General features: G+C 42.4%; 1 protein-coding gene across 1 annotated transcript in view; it reads right to left on the reverse strand.

Moving 5' to 3' along the window:
* Positions 1–1090: 1090 nt before the first annotated feature.
* The window catches only part of TRIM71 (tripartite motif containing 71), a 57981-nt gene continuing 39720 nt past the window's right edge, over positions 1091–19351 (reverse strand). Inside the window, exons 2-4 of the mRNA XM_065629849.1 lie at positions 17781–17948; positions 5319–5453; positions 1091–2542 (exon numbers count right to left, since the gene is read on the reverse strand). Coding sequence (XP_065485921.1) covers positions 1091–2542; positions 5319–5453; positions 17781–17948 — 1755 coding nt within the window. The remainder of the gene's footprint in view (positions 2543–5318; positions 5454–17780; positions 17949–19351) is intronic.

Raw genomic sequence — 19351 nt, forward strand, 5'->3', positions numbered from 1 at the left:
CTGTTGACTTCTCCAAAACACACCCTGAATCTCCAAAGCTGTGCTTATTTCTTACTTTTGGAAAAAGGTACCACTTCTGTTCCAAAAAATCCAAATGTTATTCCCTTAAAGTCTCTCTATGGGGAGGGGCAAGAAAAGCTAGTTATTTCACAAGAAAGTAAATCAAAAGGGTTTGATTCTCCCTGTTTCAATGCTCCTTGTAACCTCTTCTGTTTCTAGGTGCACTGATAAAAGAAACAGTAACTTTTAAAAAACTTATTTAGCTTTCAAGTGAAAAATGTAAAAAAGAAATACTCAATGACAGAATACATTAAGGAAGCCTTGCTCTTTTATCTAAACTTTACAATGACTGCACTAAGCCACTAAAATGAACAATTTGGTTTAAACTTAAAAAAGAATTTTTGTGCATTTTCATCAGCTTCGCTTTGTGCTGTTGGATTACTGTGTTTGAGAAAAAAAAAATACACAGAAATGCCAAAAAAACCCCCATGCAAACTTGCTCTTCCCAGCGAGTGAATCCCACTCACTTTCACAAAACGTTCAAAGTCTTCTGGGAACAAGACACTGTGCTCACCAGTAAATCAAACACACTGAGGTATAAAAAGGAGAACAGGAAAAAGTTCTCTGCTGCAGCAGCAATTCAAAAAACAAAAGTCCCCCCTCCCATATCCCCACTCACAGAACTGCAGTATGGTCAGGAACACATTTACAAACACCTACTACCATTTTCTCCATTTAAAAAGTTACATAGAGCCTTATTTTTTTGGTTTAAGTCTACAGAATTCACCACACAAACCACCTAATGTGCACAGCAACACTTGTTTGTGCATGAAACCCCATCAGGGGAGAGGTAAAATGTTCTGAACTGTGAGTGTGTGGGGATGGGGAGGGGGTGAGAAACTGGGGAGGGAAGGGAGGACAATGAGGTAGATAGAATTTAACTTTACAGGCTCACTCCCTGCAGAAAAGATAAGTACATTCATCTGTAAAAAAATTAAAGATGAGGTAGGTTTGAATTAACGTTGTATTTTTTTTCACTTTCTCTTAGAAGAATTTCCCTGAGACAGTTTCTTCCTAATTCAAACACAGATTAGAAGACGAGAATTCGATTGTTTCCAAAGTCGACCACCACAATCATGCCATCAGGGGTGACGGCTATACCTGAAGGACGGTCCATCTGACCAAAGCCACTTCCCTGAGTGCCAAACTTGCATAAAAAGCTACCATTTGACTCGAAGATCTGCACCCGGTGGTTCCTGGAGTCGGCCACGATGATGCGCCCCTCTTGATCCACCGCCACCCCCTGTGGGCGCAGGAACTGGCCGTTCCCAGTGCCTTCCGAGCCCAGAAAACGTGCGGACTGGCAATCGGGATGGATGACCAGAAGGCGATGGTTGTTGAAGTCGGTCACTACCAAGTGGCCCTCATGATTGAAAGTCACACCTCTGGGGGAATCAAAGTGCTTCCAGAGTGCCCCTTCGAAGCCGTACTTGTTGAGAAACACACCGTCGGGCCCAAAGAGCTGAACACGATGGTTCCTCGTGTCAGAGACCAGGATCTTGCCCTCTGTGTTGACAGCCACATCCCATGGGTAATTGAATTGCCCGTTCTTTGTTCCTTTCTCCCCAAACTTCAGAATGAACTGCCCCTCAAACGTGAAGATCTGGATGCGATGATTGTCCTTGTCAGCCACAACGATCCTACGTGAGATGTCACAGGCCACGCCGGCAGGACGATCAAACTGGCCCGGCCGGGACCCCAGCGTGCCAAACTTGTGATGGAAGGTCCCGCATGGTTTGAACACCTGGATGCGGTTATTACTGCGGTCGGCAACAATGATGTAGCCTTCTTTGTCTACGCTAACCCCCCAGGGGCGGCAGAGTTTGCCATCGCTGTCTCCCTCACTGCCAAAGGAGAGCCCCGGCAGCCCAATGCCTATGTAGCTGCGCCCAGATTTCACCACCACCTTGAAGGGGCTGTTTTCAATGTGTTGGTTGCACATCATCACGGACACCAGGTGCTCTCCCTCTACCTGTGGACGGTAGCTGACCACATAGGTCCCGTTCTGCTGATCACTGACATCTGCCCCGAAAAGGTTTCCATCCGGGCCCATCACCACTGCAGAGATCATGTCACCTCCTGAAAGGCGAGGCTCACCATCGTGGTCGTAGCCTATCACTGTGAAAGAGGCCACTTTGCCCTGCAGTGCACGCTTCAGGCCTTCCCCGGTGGCTTTGGTCAGAGGTGCAAAAGCCCCACTGCTGACAAAGCCCATAGATTTGATGGCCATATACAATGCCTGGTCAGGCGGAGTGAACATGATCCTGTCATCTTCCTGTGGCTGGAGAAGGCCTCTCACATTCTTCAGCTCCTGCACCTGAGCCAGCATACGGTCCCGAGCCAGAAGAATATCCATGGTACGACCCTCCTCCAGGACCTGCTGAACAGCACTAATGGTGTTGTCCAGCTTATTTAGGTTCTGACGTAACTTTTCAACTTGCAAGTAGAGTGACTTAGCCTTGACTTGACGAATCTTTTCCACCTTGGGGGGTACAGGGAGGAGAGAAGAGCACACTTATATCAGGAAAGACAATCCATGACAAACATTTCCTAATGTCACTCTTCTACATAAAAAAAAAAGGTTGTGCAGCTGTTGCAGCATGTTGACACACAACTGCAGAACAAGCCTCCAAAAGCTGTGATGCAGGCAAGCAGAAATGAGGAAAAGTAATTATTTATCTGAATTCAGGATTATTATTCTCTTCTACCCTCCAGCCAAAAAAAAAACCACCCCAAAATCACACATGCTTACTCTGCAGATGGGCTGCATCAAAGTGCCATTTGAACAAAAGAATCATATGCTTACTAATAATTTGCTTCCTCAAATGCTATTTTATTTTTCAGCTGCAAGGTACTTGACAAGTCATCCAAAGGTATGTCTTGTTTAAGACGCCAGGGAGGACAGAGGTTACAGCAGGCTCTCAGGAAAGAGCAGACGCTGAGGCTTCTCTAACAAGAATTGAGACCAATTTCAGAGGGTAGGTTGTTATCACGCAAAGCTGAAGCTGAGAGTCATCATCAGCTAATGTAGACGGGCTCTTGTCATTCCCCTGCCTGCCAGAACTGTTTTTGTGTGACTGGATAACCCCAGACAGCTATCTCCAGGGATTTCTAGGGTCCAATTATTTTAATATTTTCTTGCAAATACTGACAGCCATGCTGAGCTAGTGCTTTTGTAACAGGATGCTTTATAATGTCACAGATGGTTGCTGCCAGTCCCTGCTTGGGGGACTGAACCTCAAGCAAAAATGGTTTGTTTGTAACTATTTTATATAAGCCTATGTTTATCTTTACTTGTGAAAAACCACCTTAGACCATCTGGCAATGACACCTGCCTTGTAAAACTAATGAAACATGTAATTGCTTCACTGTTGCAAAAATACATTTCCTTATGTCTGAATACCTGCTTGGCTGCAGTACAATACCAGCAAATGTATTTTAATGAGGGACAACTCCTTGGTTGTATACTGACTAGATAACAGATGTACAAACATGCAATTTCATTTAAAGTTGAGGCATGCAGGTTTTACCAGACTGTTTAAAAAATACTGTCAGATGCTTCCTCCAATAGATTTCCAAAAGAGATTACTAATTTCAGGCCCCATCTTAATTAAACCTTGGCTTCAGCTTTGGTACCCAAAATTATTCACTAATACTCTTCACATGAGGGCTTAATACAGTCAGCTTTTTTATTAGAATGATTTACCACCACCACCACATTTCTTTCTTAAAACAAGGTTTTATAACCTGAAGAGAACTTGCTCTCTGGCAAGACATTCCAATAAATTGCATTTATGCAGCCTCTTGGGATACAAATAGCTTAGGTTCAGCTCTTCTATACCAGGAATACCTCAAAAGAGAAGGCTGACAAGCTTCTTGGGGAAGGCTAACAGTAGAAAGTGAACTCAACTCCCTTGATCCAAATTCCCCAGAAAAAAAGCAGCATTAAAAGTACAGTAACAATATAAAGCGCATTTATAATCTTGCCACTGACACAAAAGAACTACAGACAAACAAACTTCCCTTTTAGGGGATTAGTCTCCATACAGTAAAGTCTTACCAGAGTGGTCATTTTGCTGGCAACAGACACTAAACCAAAAAATTACTGTTCCAATCAGTGTTGGTGGAGGAAAAGCCAGGGGAGAATATTTTAGCAGGATGGCTCTGCTTATTGGCAGCCTCACCAACCACATGTACATGTCATCCTGCCTGCCTCTGCTAATACAGGCAGCAGCCACACAGCACCTCATTTCCTGTCATACTTTAGCTGGTGTGACTGCATAGTATAGGAGCATTCCCAATGTACTACTAAACTTTTCCCATCTTGACCACACATTTCTGTTGCCTTATACCAGTACCAGCAACCATGTAGTCACAGGACAAGTCAGTTTGACTCGCTGATCTAAAAGACCTAATCCAACAGCAGAGAGTGGCTTTATGTTCAATTCTACAAGTGGGACCCAAAAGGTCCAATCTGAACCAATCTGTGTTAAACCACCAGAGAAGAGTCACAACCACTTAGATGCCTTTCTGGAATATGAACCTTTGCTGTTAGATCCTTTCCTCCTCTCAAAATACCACAGATGTATTGTGGCTGAAGCGAGTGCAGGAGTTTGGGATCGTGCAGATACTCTTGCTAGAAAGCATTCTTTTCTTCTACTAGTAGTAAAAAAAAAAAAAAAAAAAATCAGAGGGACACTGCCTTGATTGAGATTAAATCAAGTTTTTAGGTGTAAGGACAATTAAAGTTAGCCTTACAGAATTTCTACTAGTCTTTCTAAAGAAGGACACAGCATATAGAGCTTTATTCCTTCCCTTTGAAGTGGATCACGTAAAAAAAAAACCATATACTGCACACTCAATTCTACAGTAGTGTATCAAAAAGGCTTCGAAGTAATTCTTTAAAGAAGGTGTTTAAAGGCAACCTCTTCCCTGGTCAGTAGAGAGATGCAAGGCAGAGCTGTGGAGCCAGCAGAGGGAGTGCCCACTCCACCTGTGGGGTGAGCTTCTGGCAGGACTCCAGAGTCCCTACAAAAACCCAGCCAGTTTCTCAGAGATACCTTCAGCGCAAAACCAACCAGGGCCAAAATACAACATCCTGCTACCTATAGCAAAATGAGTTCACGGTGAACTGCAGTGTTTCAACTCAGTGCTCCTTGGGTGGCTATCAGAATCTGGCCATGTCTTAGTGAGAAAGCATGTTCCCAGTTTGAAAAGGCACTTGCCATCAGTTCAAACCACAAATGTAAGGTGCCTACCTTCCAGAGCAGCTCACACTCCCGCTCTTCCAAGGCCTTCTTATGTCTAGTAGTCACTGCTTTTACTTCAGACTGTACCACCTTCGCTTTCATCTCCACCTGCTCTGCCACAGCCTGGGCCTGTTCAATACTCAGCTGGAGAGGAAGAAAAGAAAGACAACACAATTAGGGCTCAATCAAACCAATTAGAAATGCAGAGGACTGCTGCTTACATGTCACCAGATCTTCAGGAGAAAGGCACAAAATGACAATGCATGGGGGTTTTTTGGTGTTTGTTTGTGGTTGGGGTTTTTTTTGTTTGTTTGTGGTTCTGTTTGTTTGTTTTTACCAGGCCTTCACCTGTTTCATATGTCAGAGCCTACAAGATGACTTCTTTTTTAAATACATCTACTACATGGAGCTTATGCCTCCATTGTACCACACACCAACACCACAGGTCTGAATTTCTTGTGCAACTCCAGCAAGCAGCTGGTATAAACTCAAGAGACTTGCACAGAAAGTCATGTTCATGTTTTCCTACATATAGTTTGTCTTGTCCCTCAAAATGGTTCAGACTCTTGTGTGATGGTTCTGGTTTGAGTAAGAAACGACACTGTAGGGAACAGACTGTTTTATCTTTGCATCTGAGTTGCACAGAAATACTCCTAACAGAATGCTAAGTTAATCAATTTAAAAGGAAAACACAAAGATTAGATTATTATAAGTTAAAAGCATTAATATAGTTATTCACACCTTTTACAGGCCAAATTATTTCCAATATAACCTTGTAATGCTAGTATTTAATAAAAAACATTCTGTAGTAGCACTCTGCAAATACACAGAATGCATCTGGAAGGAACATGTAGACCACCCAAAGCTATTTTCTACCTTTAAAGAAAAAATATTTCCTTTGAAAATCCTGACCTGCCTCCATTTCACAAAATATTACAGAAAAGGGCATAAATCCAAACAAGATAAGGAGCCAGCAAATTTGAAGGATAATGGTTCCCAATTAAAAGGTTCAATAGCATCAGTTACCTGAATCTTTTCAACACCTTTGTCAGTCATAGAGTGAACCAGCCTTAACATGCAGGTGAGGCTGTGGACCTCTCAGTTAAAAAAATACTAGTTTATTAGTTACAAAATTCTAGAACAAAATGATGGTATGTGCAGGTATTTAGCCTAGAAAGGGGGGAAGGGGGGGCAGGGGGTGGAATTGTATCAATGTATGTAAGTGCCTGAAGGGAGGGCACAGAGGACAGAGTCAGGCTCCTTCCAGTGGTTGCCAGTGCCAGGACCAGAGCTAATAAGCACCAACTGAAACACAGGAGGTTCCCTCTGAACATCAGGAAACGCTTTTTTACTGTGAGGGTGACCGAACATTGGCACAGGTTGCGCAGGGAAGTTGTGGAGTCTCCATCCTTGGAGATATTCAGACCCTTGCTGGACAGTATCCTGGGCAACCAGCTCTAGGTGTCCTTGCTTAAGCAAGGGAGTTGGACAAGACCTCCAGAGGTCCTTTCCAGCTTCATGCATCCTGCAACTCTATGACTATACCATGCAACACTTTTTTTTCCTCTTTTCAAAAGCTTCACAAATCACAGTATTTTATTTCTACAATTTTAATATTAACCAATACACACAAGACATCTAAACCCCTACCAACACATCACACATGGCTGTTGCAGCTCAACAGGCAAGAATTTAAGTTGTTGGCAACTGAGAATGTAACTCAAACTCATCTTTGTTTTCCACATTACATACCGAAAGCTATAGAAATAGTCATTGGGGTTTGTTTATTTGTTTCGGGGTTTGTTTTGTTTTTAAATACAGCATTGTAGATGGACTTCATAACACCTTCCCCCCATTCTGGTCTGAGGAACTGGTCCATTTCAGAACTTGAGCTGTTTCACACCAGGTAGCCAGAGAATGCTCTGGCAGAAAACATCTTTAATCTTCAGAAATGCAGGCTTGATAGAGTGGGCAAAGATGTAATTTAAAGGCTTTACTGTACCATTTAGGGCCTGACAGAAAATATCCTCAGTATGATTATGTACCAATCTAAGAACCACCTGATGTGACAATATATGAACTACTCAATGTGATCCAGCTTAGTCTAGAAAGTCAGACTGGGCTTTTTGATATCTTTCATGGAATTAGTTATTAGTCTTTTCAAAAGTCTGATCCAGCATGTTCAATAGCATCTAGCTTATGCCAACAACGGCAACACTAAAACATAAAACCAGAAGTGTACTGTTACTTGGACATTTGCATTCCAGGTAGTTATTTTAAGACAACTCATTTGAATTAGATGTACTCTTCCAGATCACATGAGAGTAGAAAACTGAAAGGAAAAGGAAGACTAACTTGGTCAGGTGATTAGTCTCTGGAGACAGGATGAAGAAAGACAACTCTGAGAAAAGACAAGGCAACGTTTCTGATCATTAATCCAAAGAAGTCTCTTATAGGAATGCTACTGACAGCCCTTCTGCAGCACAGAGCTCAGTGAGAGGAGCATGCCTTTCAGGCATTTCCTCCTTCATGCAACTCCCAGGTCAGAGTCACCTTCCCTACATTTTTAACACTGAACATCTTCACACAGTCTACATACCCCAGTCCCACTGCAGGTAGACCTGACTTGCCTTCACACAAAGCTTCTGTCAGACAAATACAACTCAACACTTCAAGCTAACAGAAAGTGAAAAATCTGATTACAAGAATTGTAGAATGTCCTGAGTTGGAAGGGATCCACAAGGACCAGAGTCCAACTCCTGTCCCTGCATTATGACAACCCCACAGTTCACACCATGTGTCTGAGGGCGTTGTCCAGTCTCTTCTTGAGCACTGTCAGGCTTGGGGCCATGACACCTCCCTGGAGAGCCTGTTCCAGGGCTCTGCCACCCTCTGGGTGAAGAACCTTTTCCTGATGTCCAACCTAAACCTCCCCTGGTACATCCTCCTGCCATTCAACAACTAGCAAAGCAGACAGGGAGTCAGAACTGGCCACAGACTAAGGCTTCAGAGAAGCCAGTAAATCTCAGTTCTAGCTATAAGAGTCCACATACAAGAACACTGTGCCTCTATCATCTCTGCCTCCAAAATACAGAAACAGCTTCTACTGCAGGGAAAAGATACACATTTCTTCCAAAACCAGATCTGTATACTTTTAAGTACAGCAAAACATCCTCATTCTCTTGCAAACAGAAGCAGGTATCTCATTGAGAAGCATTAAGGAAACTATGCACTATCTCCTCATATTCCAATTCTAACAGGCATGTCTGTGAAAGCAGGAATGTCTTGGGGTTTACTTGTTTGAGCTTTTTTGTAGAGCCGTACCCATTAAGACTGATATCTGCGTGTACACCTTCCTCACACCTAATGGTTAAGAGCAATCTCAATTTCCCTCACAATTCTTCACTGAAACCAGAGTCCACCTTTCAAGAACACCATCATAGCAGGAGAGGTATTAACTCTCTGGGGATGCTGTGATGTTTCATCTGTAGGAACCAGTTATGGTAGGGCAAGTAACAGTACTCAATAACACAAGGTTGTCTACCATCAACTCATGTCATCATCTGGATTTATTTTTACTTGCCTGAGTCTGAACAGCTCAGATCAGTGAAGGATGCCCAGAACACTAAGGCTCTAATATTGTCCAGGATATTGGCAACATTTTGGTCAACTTCACATGATCCCGCACCCTGCCAAAAGAGGCGAGAGCAGTCTAGGAAGAAGGCTGACCAGCATCACACAGCAGCAGGCTGTGGTATGGTGGGGAAGGAACAGCAATAAGCAAGTTTTTTTAATCTGAAACAAAAGCCAAGAGCTTTAAGTACAACTTTTGGGAGCCTTCTTTACATGGAAATCCCTTGTTCTCTTTGATTGCTGTAAGATATCACAGCTCTGCCATGATAACTCCCTCCTGCTGTTCTGCAGGCATTTCCTGTGCAGAACTTGTCTCAGAAAGGTCAACTTTTTAGGAAACATGTTAAGCAGCAGCATTTCTTGTTCAGGTCAGACACTGTACAATCTTTTTAGCAACAAATCCTTTTAAGAACAGCAACTTTTATGATGCACTCTCTGCATGGCGTGGCATAATTATTCCAGTGCTTGTGAATGAGATGGTTAACTAGTTCACATGCTTGGGAAACAGAACACAAGATCTGTGTTTAGCAAAGAATCACATTGTGTTACTGAATTTGAGATGGAGAACAACTATTTTGTTTCTTCCTGTTGACCAATACAGTAAATCGCCTATTTGCAGCTGTACCTATTAACTCGTGACCTCCCAGAGGCCCAAAGATGGCCAATACCACATTCTCTATTGTATTAAAGATGTCACCAGTGCCTTGTGTTTAAAACAACCAACAATAAAAAAAAAACCCACAAACTTTGTGATATATCTTGTAAACTTCAGGGTTGAAACTGGCACTTCCAGTTCCTCAGAGCAAAATTTAAATGACAGCATTTGTGCGGGCAATATGCACCAGAGGGCCACAACAAAAGGAAACCTTGCACCCAGAGCTTCCAGTGGGGCAAACAAGCATGTTTTCAGGAAGGAAAGAAACGTAGACATCCATCACTAGCTATTGCTACCAGCACATTTCAGAATTACTTGCTCTTCTCTATAAACCTACCCAAATAGCAAACAACATTCAAGACAAAAATTTTAGCAGAACATGACAATGGCATGCAGTTTTAACTGTACTTTCAGATTTCAAAGCATTTAACAAGGGTTATTAGATGTGCAGGTCTCAAAGCTTTTCTTCTCTGAAGATCTTGTGCAAACTGAAAAGGCTACTTTGTCAACACCTTGAGGTAGCTATTCCTACAATTCATACAGCATTTTATACCTGACTAGACCTAGCTCTGCATAAACACACTCCTTACGTAAAGTGTCACTGGCACCCAGAGTACCATGCCTACGTACATGCTGAACCAAACATCCCTTCCCAGGAGAAGACAGCAGACCCACACATGCCTGGCCAGTTCACACACATTCCAGCCAGTTTTGAGTAAAAGGTAAAGAGCAAAGTCATATTGGACCCCACGTGTCCTTCATGAGGCCCCATTAGGTGGGCACCTCTGTGAGCTCTCCTTTGGCTACATTTAACCACTTGGAGAAAAAAAAAAAACTAGTAATGAGCTTGCTACGGTGGCTACAACAAGGGCGCTGGTGCTACAATACAAAGCTATAAGGAAACCAACTGCAAGAGCCAGGAGTCAAAGTAGCATCATAGAACTTGGTTGCACTTCTGGATATCTGGCCTGACTGCAGAGGGGCCCAAATCAGGATTTGCCGTTTTGCAGACTGTCAGTTTTTGGCTATTTTTTACATTTCCTGTCTTCTATTGGACATAAGGAACTGGAGCCTCAAGGTAAGAAAAAATCTTTCTACAATTTGAAATTCACTTAACATGAACATTCCTATGGAATATTTATTTGTAAGGTTCTCAAAATATCACTGCTCCAAGGTTTCACTAGTGCTGCTTTTTTCAATGAAAAGTTATGATCAGAAGCATACAACACAAGAGAAAGAAAAGAAAAAAACCCCTAACATTACAAAGCATGTGTTCTGATGGACTACAAACAAGAAATGCAAAGCTACTGTACAGGTGTTGATGTCCTCACCACATAGTTTCCACAGTCCGATACCCAGATTAAATCAGTATGTCCAGAGTTACACCCACACAGCACACAGTCATTTAAACAGGCTAACTTATGTCTCTGAAACAGCAGAGCCTGTTAATCCAGATGCTGAGCCATGATGTTAGATTAGAAGGAAAGGATGAGAGAACTGGGCTAGTTCAGCCTTCAGAAAAGGTTTAGGAGAGACTTCATCAACATGTTCCAGTATTTAAAGGGTGGTTACAAAGAAGATGGAGACTCCTTTTTTACAAGGAGTCACATGGAAAAGACAAGGGGTGAAATGTACAAGTTACTCTTGAGGAGATTCTGATTGGACACAGAGGGAAATTTTTCAGGATGAGAACCACCAGTCAGTGGAATAATCTCCCCAGGGAAGTGGTGGATTCCCCAACAACAGACACTTAAGATTCAGCTGAACAGGGTGTTGGGCCATCTTTCTAGACTGTGCTTTTGCCAAGAAAGGTTGGACCAGATGATCTTTGTGATTCCTTCTAACCTGGTATTCTATGATCATATCAGTTCAGTTCAGAAAATTATCCATTCAAACAAACAGCAGCACAACATGATACTGTGGCAAAACAATGGGATGTAGAGGCTGCTTATGGTAACTGCATTGCAGCTCATTGACACTAGCTTGTATGAGCATTTTTAAAAGGTCCTTAGGGTTTTTAATTCCATCTATCCAAAGTCAGGAGGGAAGTACAAATACTGGAATTAATGCCTGAAAAATTAAGTTTGCTAGTCTAAGTTTTCCAATGAAGGTACAAACCTCTGGAGAGAAAATTCAAACTTGAAAGCAAGCTTTTTTTTCTTCAGAGGAATCCTTCAGTATTTCAGGGGCCAATGGACCACAGGTAATGTCTAAAGAATCTTAAATACCCACTTCCCTACCTCAGTATGGAGTATTTACCCTTTAAACACCAAGAAATTTAAGAGGAAGTTAATCCTACTTGGAGAAAAAAAACCCCACAAACTTCAAGATACATATTCGCTGGCAACCCCCCTCTAGCTTTTAAAAGCACATTAAACATAAAAAACTTAAGGAAATCTTTACGTATATCTCAAGTGAGCCCTCTTTCACCAGATATTAAAGGTGCTCCATCCATTAATCACTTGGTTTTGGTTCCTTATGGTAACAAAAAGCCACAGAACACTTGTTTCAAAAAACTTTTCCAATTACTTATCACTGTTTCAGAGAATGATAAAACAACTAGGACATAACGGCCAGCTTTTTCCAACATCAAGAACTGGATATAAACTCCCTAATGTTCTTATACTAGAAGAATTAATTGGAAGGCCCTATACAAAATATAGTTGTAGTGAAGACACTAGGATTAATAGGCTTCGCAGTGGCTTTGCAATAATATTGGTGCGGCTAAAGCACAAATCACAATAGTTGGACCTATTTAAAAGTTGCAGCCTAAAAAGTGTAACACACTAAATTCTCACTTAATAGAAAAATTTCTCTCAAAGAGAGTTTTAGAAGTTTAGAGGGAAGGCTAGAGGCCAGGTTAACTCATGTCAGAAACCAACAATCTCTCTGGTTTGTACTGCAAGAACAGGTTTTTGCCTAAAGTTTTAGGCAGAACAGTAGTTTGGAGAGTGATACACATCAAATGCATCTTTCTCAATAAACATCTGCTTGTATGTTACACTGAGGAACTCACTGAAACAATACAAAACAATTACTAGAATTACAAAGAAATTCAGCCTCTGTAGATATAAATCCTAGATTTAAAAAAGCACAATTGACTCAGTTTTATTTACGAAGCTTCATTTCAGATTCTCAAACCTACAAGCCTGACTTCAAAGCCACGCACAAGGGTGCCTGAGCTAACTTGATGTGACAACCCCAGAACGATCCAGCAGTGCCATCCTTCTCAGGTATCGACCTCCCGGCAGCATGGATCCATATGGCAACCCACAGGGAAGCTTCCACTGAAGGGCAGAGCCTCAAGGCAACAGATCAGCTTCCTCCTCCAGCTGGCCAAGCTTCATACAGTGCTTCCCTAGAATAAAAGTTTTAATCTACTTCATACCGCCTCCCCCGCAATTTGGGAGAGAAGAGGCATTGCCTTAATGGCTGACTCACCCTACCACCAACTCCTAAGACTTTCATGCTGGTAGACAAGAGAGGTCCACTCTATGCTCTGCACATGACCTGTCTCACCACATTAATTTAAATGTGGAAGCCTGCACTGTCAAACGCTCCAGAAAAAAACAATGGACTCAGCTGGGAAAGAATTTGTTTGTTCTCCAATAAAACCACTTTTAAGACAACCAACATGAACTGATCAAACTGTATTTTAACATGTTCACCTGGAGATTGACCCTAAATGGGAATAAGCACTCAAGGCTTTGCCATTGCACAAGTGCATTAGATTACACATACATACATATATACAATTACACATGTATAGATGTATTTTAAGACCATGACATTTTGAAGAAGCCATCTATCTTTCATCATAGCAGATTTACGTTCAGTTTGTGACCTGGTCCTTGGAAAAAATTCTGAAATAAGACAGCCAAGCGTGCACTTTCATGAGGTAAAACAAGGCAGCAGGACAAGCTCCTCCATACAGAAAGGCAGTAGTCCTGCTTCCCTGAACCCTATTAATCCAGTGTCAACTTTGGCTTTCATATAATCCTGTGAACCAATTCAAGCTGCTGAAAAGGTTGGAAAAGCATCCCAGCAAGGAGCATATAACTTTCCACTGAGACAAGAGGTCCTAGAAGCAGAGCTGGGTGTTCCTGCTCCATTCCCTGGCACTATTGACAGTCCTTGTAGTACTGCAGTGAATCAGACAGGGGGCTGGCACAGCCAAAAAGTGATAGGACAGAAAGGATCCCCTTTCAGTTGGATCACCTCACCACTCAAGCACAAGTTCTTACATTAGGGACAGGCTTAGAAACAGGCGATCTAGGCCAGGACCAGCACACCACAGCGAAGCAAGGGAAGCTTTCCCTTGCTGCAAAATCTCAATGAGGGGAAAAAACAAAAACCCTACCAAAACCACAAAAAAAACCTAACCAAAAAACAACCTAAAAACCACCGTAAAACAACACAGAAAACCCCAAGCCTCCTGCTGCCAGGCTTGCTGTTTCTTAGAGGATTTCCAACTCCTCTGAAAAGCGAGGTTTGGACTTTTCAGGAGTGACAGACAAGATCAGGCTTCAGTGGATCAAGAGGCTGAAATGTATCCCAACTCACAGCTTGCTTTTTTTTTTTAAGTCCGAAAAACAATCTTTCCTCCAAAGCCACAGGAAGAGTTTAAATAAACATTTCTTCCTAAAAGCCTTCAACTTTGGTTAACCAGATACTCTCCAGCCAGTTGACTCATGGCTTGATTTCCTCTCTCCTGCAACGGCCTTCAAATTCCACCTCTTCCTCTTTACTCAACTACCCCTCCTCATACATCCTTAACATCTCATGTCAGAGCTATAACTTTCAAAGCATACTGAGAAAGTTACTAGTACAGCTGTACACATCAGTCCCACTAAAATTGTTACTGCACCATATTACTTTTCAAGCTTCTTAGAGTTCCAGTCTATCTTCCTCATGTTGGAGCTTGTACTGGGCATTTAATTATCTGGTGACTATTTCCAAACTTTAACAAAAGCATTCAAGCCAGTTTATTTTAATTCAGAGTCTAGTTAGAGTTTGTTTTAAATTCATGCTGACATGCTGTCTCCTCTCCCTAGGATAAATACATAGCTTCACAGCCCTATTGCCCCAAGAATAAGGAGAGCTTGCTTGCTTCATGAAAGCTTTCTTATGCAGCCTTTGAGTCAGCACCTCTGCTTTTAACTGCATCACATGCTGTTCTAGATGTTGCTTAGGTAGCAGGTGTCCTGAGCTGTACAGTCTTCCTATTCCTGCATATGCACACACAGACAACCACATCCTGAACTTTATCACTGTTCTGCTCGCTCACTACCCACCTTTTTCTGTCCAGCAGCCCAGATTAAAAAGTCCACTCAACTAATAAAACTACTCAGCTCTTGAAAAGCATGGTAAATTTTACAGAAACTCTACACAAGCTGCCCAATTAATGCTTCCAAGATAGCCTCTTAACCTGGATGGGCCAGGGTAAAAATGCTCAGACTAAGTTCATTGGAGCTGCTTGTTTGAGTTACATGAACATAACCAGCACCACCCACCTTCTACCCGCACCACCATAAAACAGACAGTTCACCACAAATGGCAGGAGCCTCCAACAGGAAAGTCAGAAGAAAATGGGGAGGAGTAACAAAGTACACCCAGCAGGCATAAAAGCATTCATGCAATAGTAGCACAGTGGTACTCAATGATATTCTGCTAATTTCTACTCCAAGAGACAGTCCCTTCTTAGATGACTTATCCACACCAGTTAGATGATTATGAGCCCTGAAGGTGAAAAGCAGTAATTTTATTACAAACAGACAAGTGTGCCTGTCTAGGACAGCATGGAGAAATTCAGAACATCGCACCAGTGAGGTTCTGTAAACTTGCATAATCCCTTCTTGCTTATTTGGATACTGCTGAAGAGTCTCATGATCCAATTTAAAACCAATCTTGATAGAACTTAAGATTTACAGGATTCTGTCTTAAGATGGAGTTTTAAATTAGCCATCCATCTCCAAAAACTTGGTGTTTGCTGTTTCTTGTAACAAGTTAACATCGCAAGCTTAAGGAAGACATCAAAAAGAGTTTACTATCTATAATACTTATTTCGTTCTACAGGTACAGAAACTTAAGGAGAGAAAAGTTAACTGTTCCTGTCCCACTGAACAAGCTTAGAGAAGTTACAGCTGTCTGCTGACAGGCTAAAATTTGTGGTTTATTCTCACTAACTAATAAGGCAGAAAAATTGTCACATCTCAGAAAGGGAAACAACTTCAAAACAGCCAGTCCCCAAGACACACAAGCCCTACATCTTGTAACCTGCCCAGAGTACACAGGAATTCCATAGCACTGCAGGAAAGCAAGCTAGGAGAGACTGAAGGAATAGTCACTGCTGACAGCAGTGGAAAAGATTTAACAGATTTTATTTAGTAAGAAAATTGAGACCCACTCAAAGCTTCATCTACTAGAAACAAGCAATGATGGGTGGACAACAGCAGGTTTTGTTCATTTTTTTATTCATTACTGTTTGCACCATGCATGTGCCAGGACAGCATACCCAATTCAGAAATAAAGTATACTTCCTATACATGGCATTCTACCAACATTTACTCAAAAAAATTAGTTAAATCACACAGAGGTGTTGATTTTCAGAATATCCAGGTCAAATGTAGAGTATTTGAGGCTGAAGTGAAGCTTCCCACTATGCTTTCCCCATCCAAAGTTTCTTCATGCAGGCAAAACTACTAGTAATATCGTATCTAATGATCATATAATCACATACAGTAATATAATGGAATACTAAATAAGTTGGCCGATGACACAAAATTGGGAGGAGCTGTCGACAGTCTTGAGGGCAGAGAGGCCCTGCAGAGGGATCTAGACAAACTGGAGAACTGGGCAATAACAAACTGCATGAAGTTTTCAACATGGGCAAGTGCTGGGATTTTGCACCTGGGACACAGCAGCCCTGGCTATACATACAGACTGTGGGATGAGATGCTGGAAAGCAGCTCTGCAGAGAAGGATCCAGGGGTTCTGGTCAATGTCTAGTTGAACATAAGCCAACAGTGTGCCCTGGCAGCCAAGAGGCCAACCGGGTCCTGAGGAGCATCAAGCGCAGCATTGCCAGCCGGGCAGAGAGGGGATTGTCCCGCTCTGCTCTGCACTGGTGTGGCCTCACCTGAGCACTGGGTGCAGTTCTGGGTGCCACAGGATAAGATATAAAGCTACTGGAGAGTGTCCAGAAGAAGGCTACAAAGTTAGTGAAGGGTTTGGAGGGGGAGCTGTATGAGGAATGGCTAAAGTCACTTGGTTTATTCAGCCTGGAGGAGACTGAGGGGAGAACTCAAGGAAGCCTACAGCTGCTTCTCTCTGGTAACCAGTAATAGAACCCAAGGGACTTGCAGGAGGGTGTGCCCAGGGAGGTTTAGGTTGCACATGAGGACAAGGTTCTTCCCCCAGAGGGTGCTGGACACTGGAACAGGCTCCCCAGGGAGGTGTCACGGCCCCAAGCCTGGCAGTGTTCAAGAAGAGACTGGACAATGCCCTCAGACACACGGTGTGACCTGTGGGGGTGTCCTGTGCAGGGACAGGAGTTGGACTCAATCCTTGCGGGTCCCTTCCAACTCAGGACATTCTATGATTTATATTTGCATTATAAAACATAGCTGGGGTAGAACACAATAATAGGCAGTTATAGTATTTATAGTATGCAACTGTGTGTGCGGAGTAATCCTCACACAGAGATACCTCCAGATCTTCTGCACAGGAAGATTAGGAGTTTCACAGTAATCAAACAACTAATTAGTATTGTATATTTGGTGGCAACACTGAAGACATAACCAGAGTCATAGGTAGTTACAGTGCTAGATGCTGTACAAGCATGAAAGACAGCTGAAAGTAGGTCTCAGTTTTAAAAACAAAAGCAGGCTTGGCATTGCTAAACAAAATCAAAACTCTCTTCAAAATGCTTCACGTTCAAGTGCTTCATATATATTGTGACTTACATGACAGGATTATGCTGCAAGAATGCAAAATCCATATAACAGCACTTTGTTTTCAGCTCCACAGCTGTCAGAGATCTGAGAGAACAGAAGGGGTGAGAAGGCTGACAGCAGCAGCAGAGAGCTTTGTGCCTTGACACCTTGCCCGGTAACAGACAAGCTTGGGGGGGAAGGGGAAGGAAGGAGGAGGGGGAAATAAAGTACAAGTTGGGAGCATCTTACTTGAATAGCCTGTCGTCCTTGCTGAGCATCTGCCAGGAGCTGAATGGTGAGAGTCCTGGAATCCTGGAGGGCATCTTGGAGGTAGATAAAGCTGTGACCCACATGTCGTCCCATGGTACATTCCCGACATATGGGGACAGAACAGGTATCACAGTAGAAATGCAGTACCTGGAAGAAAAAAAAACTGTATCACTATTTAATAAAGAATTGAAAAGAAATAGTGCCAGGATGAAAAAAATGCAACAACTCAACTACAAAGTAGATGGCTAGAGGCAGTAGCAATAGGCAAAGACTTCACAATAGTTTCTCCACAGAGGAAGGGCTATCCCCTCCCAGTAAGCTCCAAATCATACTCTTAACAGTTAGATGCAAGTGTCATTGTTTTCTTTGCAATACAATACTAGGAAGAGTGTCCACATCAGCTCCTCTTAAGAGCGGAAACCATCTGCCAACACTTGAAGATTGGAGATGTCATCTATGGCAAGTTTCAGGTGAAGACTTTTCCTGCATACACAAACACCACATTCGCTGAAGCAGGTCATTTAATAATCACTGCACTAGAGACCTGGAGCACCAGCACACCCACCCTAGAAGGGGAAAACAAATTATGCATGCTGAAAAACAATCCTCTGTGTTTTCAAAATACGCAAATCCCTTATGTTGAGCACAGTGACAACATTCAGCAAGACTCCCTTCTGCCACTCCCAATAGCGAAGCCAAAAACCTCTGCTGTGACATAGTGTTTCTATGCTAGTGATAGAAGACTGGAACATTAGAATAAACAGAAAATTCGAATGCTACAGTGAACTGTGGGTAACCACTAAAACCCCATTCTATTCATAAAGCACTTAAAAACCCCTACGTTCGAATCACAATGGAAGTCTTACAGAAGATGTTAGCCTAGGAAGCGGGATCCATTCATCAGCCATAACTGTTCCCATTCCACCCAGTAGAGGGAAGCAGCACACAGAAATAGCATCTTCCATGCAAGTGTGTTTTTCTTAGAGGCACGCAGAAATCAGGTTGGGGGTTTTTTGTTGTTTTGTAAGATACAAGTGAAGGACTATCACACTTCAACACAAGAAAGTTCTGTATTCAGAATCTTGCTCTTAACTACATTTTTTTTGTTGGAGTGCAAAATCTAGGTTACCATGGAAGAGTCAAAAATGCACTGTACAATGGCAAACAAGGTTTCATACTACAATTTCCCCATCACCAGTGATTTGAAATCTACCTCACAGAAAGGAGCAAGAACAGAACAGAGATTGGACAAGTATTTGATACAACTGTCTTCTCACAGCTGTCATCCAGCCACTCCCGATTCCAACTAACAGTTCATGATATGGTGCATATAACATCTCCCTTTCCCTTCTCCTTCAAAAGGAAGGGGAAGGACAGGACAGGTGATTCCCTCGGATTGCCTGTGCTGCATAAAGCGACATTTTAAGCTCCTGTGAGTGCAACAGCTGAAGAAGTATATGGATTAATTTCTCAAAGGGGTATGTGTGTTTGTGCACACGTCAGATTTTACTAAAACCTTTTTTTAAAAAAAAGTTTTGTTTCACTGCAGG

The sequence above is a fragment of the Caloenas nicobarica genome, chromosome 2 (assembly GCF_036013445.1).
Source record: "Caloenas nicobarica isolate bCalNic1 chromosome 2, bCalNic1.hap1, whole genome shotgun sequence".
NCBI classification, from domain to species: domain Eukaryota; kingdom Metazoa; phylum Chordata; class Aves; order Columbiformes; family Columbidae; genus Caloenas; species Caloenas nicobarica.